An 11,579-nucleotide genomic window follows, 5' to 3' on the forward strand; every position below is an offset into this window, starting at 1 on the left:
TGGGTGTAAAGTCTCAGCCAATGTTTAAAGGCTGTGGTAGCCGCTATTCATCAAGTGACCCTCTAACTCATTTCCAACTATTACATTAAAAAATAATTCTTATGAATTGAGATTTTTACATTTGTATAAACAAAGTAGTAATATTTTATTCCATATTGACTAGCAAATCACGTTAATACGTCAAATCTAATCATACAGTACAAGTGTATATACTATATACTATAATATACTAAAATCAATATGGCATGGGAAGAAAGTAGTTCATATAACTTCTTATAATCAATGCCTAGAATATAGAATCATTGAATACTAACCAATCTAGCTCCAGATTGTTTGCTTACTTTTTATATAAAGTGCCGTAATTTTAGTCCAATTGTGCAACTTTCATTAGGCTGTGTCCTTATGACTTATCATAATGTACCTTCCTTAATTAATTATCTGCCGTCGATTGTGTGCAAATGTCGCAGTCTGTACGTCTGTATCACCACTTCCGTTGAAAGCTTTATATATATATATATATATATATATATATATATATATATATTGGATCCTTTATTTGTTGTGATGTTTTAATTCATCTATAAACTTTAATTTGATGTACAAATCTCTAAACGTTGTTTTTATGTAATTACTAATTCAGACGAGCTTTAAAACGTCTTACGCCAAATAAGTTCGAGCTCAGATGAATGTGTACTATGCCATCTTCCAACTTCACCTGTTACTGCATAGCCGTTTCATAATCTTCCTCAATCTCAATAACACAATAATGTAAAAAATTACACAATAATGAGCTCACGAGGAAATCGAAGTTTATATTTACATTGTCAAATACGAATATTTATTTTTATATGAAATGAAGATAGTTGTATTTCTTAAAATGTAAACAATATTACATAAGACAGTTTAACATTCTACAATACGACAAGTTCAATGACGTCGGTAAGCGCGTGAGCTCGCGAGTACAGAAATAAACAAAACAACAGCGAAATGTTTATTTTTGTAAGGCTTTATGTTAAAGTGATAGTGGACGGACCTTCGAAGTTTAATATTATATGGTTAAAATTATTTTTATACAGGTATAGTTACATATATTTTCCTCGTATGACCAACGCTCCCCTTTAATTACAAGAAGAAAATGACATAATTCTTTTAAGATTAATAATATCTTAATTTTATAAGATGATTAATTTCTTTGTCATGTCACGGTCTTGGCTCGAACAATTCATATCTTTCGGAAAATGTATGGTCAAAAATATAAAAAACAACAATTAAATATTTTGTTGAAAGTCAGACGCAATAAATTAAGCAATTTATATAAATCATATAGTAAATAAATCTTATCTCGCTCAATACGTTTCAGATTACTATTAGCATAAGAACTAACATGTTTTGTTGATTTTTGACGTCTTTAAATTAATTAATATATAGATAAATTTTATAAATTGATTTATATACGCATAATATGTTAATGAACATATTTCAAATTTAATAAGAGTTAAGAACTTGATGTATAGATTAGATATATGTTGACATCTAATACAGTATTATGGCATCGGTGGTTATTATTTATGAACATTTATTGATTATTTATTGCTTTTTTAATGAATGGCATCAAAAGTCTAGAATCTAGAAAGAAATTCCCCCCTGTCACACAAACAGCATTTTCATATTTTGATGTGCTTGTCAGAAAAAGATTTTTAGCAAGGAAGTGATAAAAAAGTCAAAAATAATTAGAAACTTATGCAACTTAATTGCTATTTAAATTTTTTCATAGACGGTAACAAAACAGAAAAATGTGTGAAATGCTTCAGAATATTTAATAATTTGACAGTTTGTACAAGTTTGATACTATATAAAAATTACAAAGAACTCTAAACATTTTATTTAATTATTAAAAAGCATGCTAACATGCAATCATTTTGGTCTTATTTAAAACCTTATTTTATCTTATTTTTATTGTGGGAGTCGAGCACGCTTCGGCACGAATTGGGCCAGCTCGCACCGGGGAAGTACCACACCCTCACAGAAAACCGGCGTGAAACAGTGGCATGCCACTGTGTTTCGTACGGTGAGTGGGGTAGCCGGAGGCCCGTTTCCTTTTCCTCACCCGTCCCAGTCCATTCCTTTTCCCTTACCCCAAAAAAGCGGGCAGCGCATTCGCAGAGGCCCTACCTTTCCGAATGTTCATGGGGGGTGGTGATCGCTTACCATCAGGCGAACCACCAGCTCAGTTGCCCGCTATGACATTAAAAAAAAAAAACCGTTCTTCAAGACATTATTTTTATTAAATAATTAAAAATAAGAATTACAAACGCGTGTAAAGTGCATGTAAGCGTGCGATCCTGTTTACCGACAGAGCCAAACGAGATGATTAGTTTATTATATATGTAGTTCAATCATCAACGAAATTAAGCCTCATAAGCTTCTTTAAATATGAATTAATTGCACTCGTTCCGATTTTTGGCTGCAGCGGCTCATTAAGTATGAGACTAATAAAATTATAAATATGTAGAGTTGGAGCGAAGTCAGCTACCGCGGCTCTTCCACCTGGACGACTACGAGCGCTGCTTGGGGCTCGGGGGACTCTACTGCACTGGCACCTTTCGACTCTACCACGAGAAAGATTCCGCGGCTTATAAATTTATCAAGGTAGAGCTTTATTTAATTATATGTTTATGCATGTCGCGCTCTGCTTAGATAATGAAAATGTAGAGGATAAAATTCAAGGAAAATCATCATTTATACGCTCATGTCACACTCGACAAACTTTAGTAAAGCAATTACTAATATGAATTGAGCTTTCATTTCTTTTTAGTATAATCCAGAAAACAAATGTAAACACAATGATATTGCAATATGTAAATAGAGAAATATAAAATAACTAAAACAATAAAATAATCTTATTTTTTGCGAATTAACCTAATCGCTCATAAAATGTCTAGAAATAGGCACTTCGAAATATTTTTACCGTGTGAAATACCAAGAATTGTAATTAAAATAATCTTATAATTTTGTTACGTATAAATGATTATAATAAAAATAATGCTTTTATGTCGCTTGAGCGAGCTAATTAGATACATAAAATCTCATTAATATTTATCCACACAATGCCTCCCAGGATCTTTTACAACTAACACAATGTAAAGAAAAAATTGACTACTGTAATTAATAAATTATTTTTGAATAAATCCTTATTCACGATTAATAAACTTAATCTACGTTGAGATTATCTGAGATCGAGATAAGTAATGAATTTTGCGTAAACTAGTTACGCGTGTTGCATTTATTAACGACTGCATGTGAATACCTGACTAGGGACTTCAGTTAAATAGAACTACCCGTCCATCACGAGAAAACAAAACTGAACTAGGCCATATAAAACATATTAAAATTTCTATTTAGGTATACTTAGTGTTTGAGTGCACTTAGCAAAAAAATATTTTTCACACATAATAATCTAATATATAAAATTCTCGTGTCACAGTTTTCGTTGCCATACTCCTCCGAACCGGCTTGACCGATTTTGATGAAATTTTTTGTGCTTATCCGGTATCTATGAGAATCGGCCAACATCTATTTTTCATACCCCTAAATGATAAGAGTAAGGCAGAACAGCGTTTGCCGGGTGCAGCTAGTAATGTATAAAGTTGTATACCTAGCACTAGTATAGTAGCACAGTTTCTTGTGGTAAATGTTAGAACTGTATTATGACGATTCAAAAGTGTGTCCATACGAAGCCTAATTGAATAAATAATTGAGTTTGAACTAATAAATCTTAATGCAATTTTAAACGAAGTACAGAAACTGATACCAAAAAAAATAAAAGTCTAAATTATGTTCATTGAATGCGTATACCATCGAAATCGAGAAAACTCAAAGGCTTAACGCGATAATCCCGTGAACCAGGAGTACTCCTCCGACCGCCGCCACTTCGACCGCACGCTGCTGCACCGCGGCTACTGCCTCTCCGCGCGCTGCCCCACCCACGAGCCCAACACCACGCTGCGCTTCGAGCAGTGCGTGGAGCAGCACGCGCTGGTGCCCGGCCTGCGGGCGGCCATGGTCTCCTACTCCTGCTCGACGAAGGTGGAGGAGGTGGACACCTCGCAGCGCATCTTCCTATACGTGATAGCTCTGTTTGTTGCTCTCAATGTCGTGGGGACGTTGTACGATCTGGTTATGGGCGAAAAAAGTGAGTATTTATTTGACATTTTTATTCATTTTGGCTTCATTTAGGAAAAGTTTTCAATCAACATTACATACAGAAATTAGGACCCTTACTTTTTTATACGCATCATCAAAATATCTTGAAAGTATGCTCCGAGCTTGAATCTCGATAGTCAGCATTGCATAGTTGTCGTTTTAGTTAGAGGCGCATTATTAGATATTATAACAGTAACCCTTATTTCTATAATCATTTCACGATTAACCATGAAGAGAACCTATTGCATAAAAATGAAGAAAGCTTTATAAACATATTATTTCAGCTAATCGAAACATAAACATACGATTTCAGAGAACAAGTTCGTAATAGCGTGGTCGGTGCGCGCGAACTGGCGGCGCCTGGTCTCCACCTACGAGGACGGAGACCCGCGCCTCTCTGCGCTCGCCCCCATACAGGGAGTCAGGTACACTACTTTTTATATTATCCTAACCGTATTTCCCATACTATTTCTATTGCGTACTCCTCCACTCCATTCTTACCCCATTTTTATATTACTTACACATATGCAGACGGGAAAAGGTCGAGAGTTTTGGCAAACTCCCATTGAAAACAGTGAACTACTGACTAAATTATAGTGTGTTCCGACGAACCAAGGTATTGTTTAGAATTCATCAGACACAAGTTATTTTTAACCTAGCAATTCGATCTAGTGGAATTTATATTGAAAGTTTGGCAATTTACTGTGATCACCCGCCGTGATGTACCGACAACGTCATGTATTAAACATCAACGCGCGTGAGGAGTAAATACTAGTACTATTGGAGGAATTATTTACGAAAGAAAAATATTTGAGTTAGTACCATATAACTAAGACTATGTTTTGTCGTATTTTTACCTAAATTAGAACTATTTTTTTTTCTTTATTGTATTTGATCAATAGTATATAAAATCAAAGTAATATTATTCGAAGTACAAGTTTAATATTAACAAACAAATTTAAATTTATAAACAAGAATTTCTAGATAAACAAATATTTACTATTGTGAAAAATTACGCAATACGAAACATAATTGAAGCTCTCATTGCAAAAATATGTTATTAACAGGCAATAAATGGAAAGTATTCAAGTTCGATAGCTGCGAATAATAATAAAATGACAACTCGCATAAATATTTAATAAACAGCAATGCGGTAAACAATATATCCTTAACCTTGTTATTTTTTTTTTTATTATTTGAACGTTATTTTTTAATTTGTTGCTGAATTTATATCGAGTAGTTTTATGCTTCCTTGAAGTTCATTGTTCATTTGCTTCATATAAATGCTATGTAACTTGCAGTTTTAAATTACTTTTTCAGTGGAATTTTATTACGTTCAATTAATGAAGGAGATAAGAATGACGGAAATGTATATATCTAATATTATTTATATGATATCAGTTCTATTTTCATCAATTTCTGTCTGTTTCCTTGAACTATTTATATTTAATATGTATTTATTTATATATGTATGTAATGTGCATTAATATGTATTATTTTTTATGTTACATATTTATATGGAAGATATTATACTTTGTTTTACATATTTGTTTGAGTATTATAGATACTCTTTTATGTTTTTTCCTGCTATATATTCTTATTATGTTTTCTCGTCCCGCCTGTAGAGTTTTATAAAGCCTGTTACCTTTTACCCGGGTTGCCTGCAAGATATCATTAATAAGTGATAGGGCGTCCAATAACTTGTAGTCTCTCTATTCCTGTAAGTAATTATAAGAATTTAAGTGTGTACGACTGCATTGAAGATAAAATAGAGATAACTAGCTGCACGCCCCATCTCCGCTCGGGTACTCATTTGTTATAATTGAAATAACACAAACTATCATTAAAGTTGGAATAAACTGCACGTGGTGTGCAAATTTTATTAAAATCGGTTGAGAAGTTTATGAGTCCATCGCGGACAAACTATGTGACACGTAATTTATAGATAAATAATATGCAAGGAAAGGCAATTAATTTTCGGATATAAAAAATAACTAGCCCCGCGGTTTCACCCGCGTAAGTCCGTATACCGTAGGATTATCAGGATTAAAACTTGTCTATATGTTATTCCAGTTGTCCAGCTGTCTACGTACCAAATTTCATTGCAATCGGTTCAGTAGTTTTTTAGTTTAGTTTAGAGTAACAAACACACATTCATCCTTACAAACTTTCGCATTTATAATATATAGGATAGGGTAGGATTGACGACATTTCAAAATTAAAACAAGATCAATCACAGAACCATATTGTTACATTCCAATATTGTCGAATTGATATCCGCTCTGTATCATGTAACAGTATTGTGTGTCCGTGTGTCCGCAGAGTGGTGCTGCTGGTGCTGGTGATGATGACGCACTCCGCGGAGATCCAGCACAAGTTGTATCAGTACAACCCTCATTATTTAGAGAAAGTAAGTTGACTTTCTTAGCACTTTCCCTAATATCATTTAACGTTAAATTTTTGTACCGCTTTTTTATTAACATCTAGTTATAATATTTCATTTTAGTAAAAGTATTCAATTGTACAAATTTTATGATAGACTTCGTACGCAAAATTCGGAGAAGTTTAATGGATCTTATTATACATATAAACCTTCCCCTTGAATCACTATCTATTAAAAAATCCTTTCAAAATGTGTTGCGTAATTTTTAAGATCACATACAGACACACAAAGCGGAAAGCAACTTGTAGTTTTTGAAATAAAATGTAAATAATTTAACGTCTGCTATAGATCCTGAACCACCCGGTAACAATGCTGATCCGCAACGGTTCGGCGCTGGTGCAGGGCTTTGTGGTGATCTCCAACTTCCTGTTCGCGTACAGTCTGCTCCTCATCTCCAGGAACCGCCAACTCGGTCTCACTCACCTGCCAATGTGCTTATTGCACAGATTCCTTAGGTAATTAAGTCGATATAGCGATAGGACATAAGGGGTGGCTTATATTTATTGGATCTGGTGCTTTGGCGTATAATAATGAATAATTTTAAGACGAAGAGTGAGAAAATGCAATTATACAACAATATTTATTAGAAGAGTAAATTAATTTCGCCTTTCAATCCCGACAACCAATTCCTAGACTTTTCAATAAAATCTCGTTTGTGTGTTTTATTTGTCTGCCTTTTTATTCATTAGAACACTAATATATGGTAATAATACCATATTAGTGTATAGTTAGATAATATGAATTATCTATGGTAAAGCTAAGAGCTATGTTACGCGTAGAAAGCTTATTACTTCGGTATTTGTTGTTTAGATATAATAAAATAAAATTAAGTTAAGTTTCGTAACGATCAAATTGCAGGATACAAATCCCTATAACAAGCAGTTTACAGCTTAAATGAAATAATCTATTTATATTAAAACATCATGATCCAATTTTGCATTCCAGACTTGCCCCAGTTCATTTGTTGGTCGTTGGATTCGCGGCGACGTGGTGGCGGCGGGCCGGAGACGGCCCCCAGTGGCCCTCCATAGTGGGAGCCGAGAGCGACGTCTGCAGGCGAAAGTTCTTCAGCCACGTCTTCTTTGTGCACAACCTGGTTAATGCTGATGAGCATTGCTTGCTTCAAACTTGGTAAATATCCTTTGAATTGTTATTAAACGTGGTTAAGTATTGGTAGTGTAATTTATCAGACGCGGTGCTAAGAACTATGATATGACAGTAAACAGCTAATTATAATGATTGTTCCATGCATAAGCATTGCTTAATGACAAGGGTAATATTTAATTTTAAGTCAGAGCCTATTTTAATATTTACAATTACAATTACTAAGAAGCTTTGTTTAAAATATATATAATATAGCGATAAAGAGTTGAAATGTAATATGATTATATTTTTTATAAGTCTATGGTACTTAAATTCATCGGTACATTCCTATGATATTATAAAAAATTAAAAATCTTTATTACTTTAAGATAGATATAAAAATCACAAGTGATACGCACATGTCCAAGGTTCTTAAAGTTAAAAGTTAATATACGAATGTGAATTCATTGGATCCCGCACTCGGCAGTGCCTGTCTTGCGGGTATACATAAACGAGTAACATTAATAATTATAAAATATCAGAGTGGCGACAATTTAATCTCTATTATTTAAAAATTCTATAAATAAATACACTTAATATTAAATTATTTTTCATAAATCGATTTATATATTTCAGGTTTATTGCTGTCGACATGCAACTGTACATAGTAGCATCGGTTCTGACTCTGTGGCTTATGGAGAAGAAAAAGCGAGCGGTCCCTCTCCTCGCGGCTTTGTTCTTTGGCTCCTGCCTCATGAACATGGGACTGGCGTACGTTAACGAGTGGAAGTCGTTGCTGTACATCATGTTACCCGAGTAAGTACTAGTTTAAAACACCTCTTTAATTACTCTGTTACATACTACACAGATATTCATTTTGATAATATCTGTAATTATAGTAAGGGAATAGGGTTCTATAACTATACAATATTTTATTAAAATGACTTTAGTAATAGCAACAATTCCGTATATCTTGGTCTCATTAGTTAAAATATCGTTTATCATCTTCTTTTTATAGCGTTCTAATCGATTCGATATAATAATTATATAGCATATTTATAAGGCTTGTATACTTGTATACAAATATTCGTTTAAATTAATGCTTATTACATAAATAATATAGACATGTGATTTCATTTCACATATAATATAAATAACTAGCTGTGCCCAGCGGGTTTACCAACTTAGTATCTGATGTTATATAACCTAAAGGCTTCCTCAATAATAGGGCTATCCAAGACTGAAATAATTTTTCAAATCGGACCAGAAGTTCCTGAGATTAGTACGTTCAACCAAACAAACAAACTCTCGCATCTTTATAATATTAATATAGATAATGTTATTGATTACCCAGGAACGTCCGCACAACGTTCCGGGACGTACCCTCATTCACGCGCTTCTACGTGGCGCCGTGGAGCAGCCTGCCCGCCTGCTTCCTGGGCCTGCTGCTGGCGCATCTGCACTTCCACATGCAGGAGAACGGGTACAAGCTCGCCAAGAGTACGGTGAGTTGATTTCTTTGTGCTTTTTCCCGGTTCGAGCTGGCTCAATTCATGCCGAAGCGTGCTCGACTCCCACATTACGATTCAAATGGCGTGAATATTTTGATTTCTTATCAGTCTAAAGCCCACGTCTGCGGCTTCAAAGGCGAAAGATCTAGACCAAAACATATATTTGATCCTCAAGATATAAGGAATACGAAATTACGTTTTTGTCAGCTAGTTTTTAAAAGGAAACGATATTTATATTTTTTTCAAAAATGCTATTGTATTTGGCTAGAATAGTTCTAATATTGAACTGAAGCAATAAAAAAAGCATACAAACAGCATTTCTTTCTGCCAACATTTGTAATTACCGCAAAGTCAAGTGAATAAGCTATCGTACATGACATGTACATTTGTGAGTTTTCATAATAGCATTGCTGTCACTTTAACTGTTTACATTGTTATTTTCCAATTTTCAGATCCTGTATCTAAGCAGCCATGCAATAGTCCCGATGCACGTGGCGTGCATCATGGCGGGCAACTACGTACGTGTGCACACCGGTCGGCTCGCCACCGCACTGTACGCGGGGCTGGAGCGGCCAGCTTTCGCGGTGCTAAGCGCGATATATGTCATCACTTTGGTCAACCATGTCGACAGTGAGTACGCGTGGCGTTGCTAGTTACTCTTCCCGAGTAGACTTTCAAACAAGACAAACCAAAAATCATTCAAATTCAACCATATTTGTATGATAAGTTGTGTAACCAACAAAGATTTTATATTTAAAACTTACGTCTATAAGCAAAGATGATGATGGCTAAATATAGATATTTTAGACGTATGGATAACGCAACAACATACGATTATTCGTCAAAGACATTATGTATGTATCAATTGCTCTTTTTTAACACACTATCATCTTCGCTTCGTCACCTACAAAATTAGAAAAGATCGCTGGTGTGTCAATTACTTCTTGCTCCCTGGCCAAACCACGCAAAGAGACGTAAATAATTAGCACACAGCATAAAAAACTTCATTTCATAGAAATCTATCTTACGATTCACACCAAGGATTCCTAAACTCCCAGGCTATGTGCCATATACCGACTTATAAGTAACGTTCTTCTTTCCCTCTGCGCAGACGTATACCGTCGGCTGCTGTCGCTGCGGCTGCTGCAAGCGCTGGGGCGGCTGTCGCTGGCGGTGCTGATGCTGCACTGGTGCGTCAACATGATGCTGGTCGCCTCGCGCCGCACGCTCTCTGAAGTGTCCGTTGGTAACATTGTAAGTCAACACGCTGATTGTTTAGCAGTTGATTTTTATTCGTTTCTTCTGTTCAATAAAGTCTACATATTTAAACTATTTTAAAAACTAAATAGCACATGTATATTTTTTATAGTTAGGAGTCCTTACGCCAAATGGCTGAACCAAATGATGAATATTTACATAGATATGAAGAGGAAGAAAATAGGGAAATAGAAACTATAAAATAAAACATGTTTTTTTGCAGGCCTCAGATCTAATTTCAACGATTTGGTGGACATACGTGCTGGCGCTACCACTGACCCTACTCGTCGAGTCTCCCATACAGAAGACTCTCAGCGCGTTTTTATCCTGAAAACATTTATTTTAACTACAATAGAATATAAAAGAGGACGGAATTTCGGCCGAAACAGAGAATTTTCCTCTTAATCAATTTAATTTATATGCGTTGAAAATAAAAAGAACATAATTTCAAATTGTCTTCACGTAGAGCAGAAATGATTATTGACAAATTAAACAACGCCATCTAGTCCCAGGATAAGTAAACTTTATAATTATCGATATACAAAAATATGCTTATATAAGTATCATTGTTATGTATACACAAGCTTACCAACATGACGTGATACACGCGATTTTCACAAAATTTGAGACATTTGCATAGAAATTATGTCGCAACATTAGTTTTGTAGGTAATGTGAATACAGTTCAAAGAATTTAATCACACGTTTCAATTATGTAAATTTACTAGCTATCGTTGGACCTCGGTGTGGCCTTATTATTTATAAGAATAACTATAAGCAGTTGCCAAATATAATGTTAATTCAAGGTAATTAAGTCTAAGTATAGCAATTATTATTATATTTAATTTCTAAGGATTAATTTGTTTTCAAGTACAGCATGAATCAATAGTGATATTATATGCTAAGACTAAAGTTATTTTGCTGGTACAAACTCAACTTTACGTCAAAGGTATATTGTTTATCGGTTTTTTCTTAAATTTTGGGCATTATTTAAACTTCTTTGCTGAATAACTTGGAATTATTCAGTTGAATGAAGAAATTTTTTTGCCTTTTCGTTTGGTTTTCGTAAAATATTGAGAAGAT

The 11,579-nt window shown here is 34.4% G+C and overlaps 1 protein-coding gene across 1 annotated transcript; it reads left to right on the forward strand.

Annotated features, from left to right (window-relative positions):
• Positions 1–240: 240 nt before the first annotated feature.
• LOC119835252 (regulator of hypoxia-inducible factor 1-like) lies at positions 241–11,579 on the forward strand. The gene is made up of 12 exons (XM_038359973.1): positions 241–256; positions 2,513–2,649; positions 3,907–4,192; positions 4,517–4,628; positions 6,526–6,613; positions 6,935–7,101; positions 7,592–7,777; positions 8,366–8,545; positions 9,084–9,234; positions 9,693–9,870; positions 10,352–10,494; positions 10,721–11,579. Exons 1-12 carry the CDS (start codon positions 241–243, stop codon positions 10,826–10,828), a joined length of 1,752 nt encoding a protein of 583 aa, XP_038215901.1. The 3' UTR covers positions 10,829–11,579.

The sequence above is a fragment of the Zerene cesonia genome, chromosome 2 (assembly GCF_012273895.1).
Source record: "Zerene cesonia ecotype Mississippi chromosome 2, Zerene_cesonia_1.1, whole genome shotgun sequence".
Lineage (NCBI taxonomy): Eukaryota > Metazoa > Arthropoda > Insecta > Lepidoptera > Pieridae > Zerene > Zerene cesonia.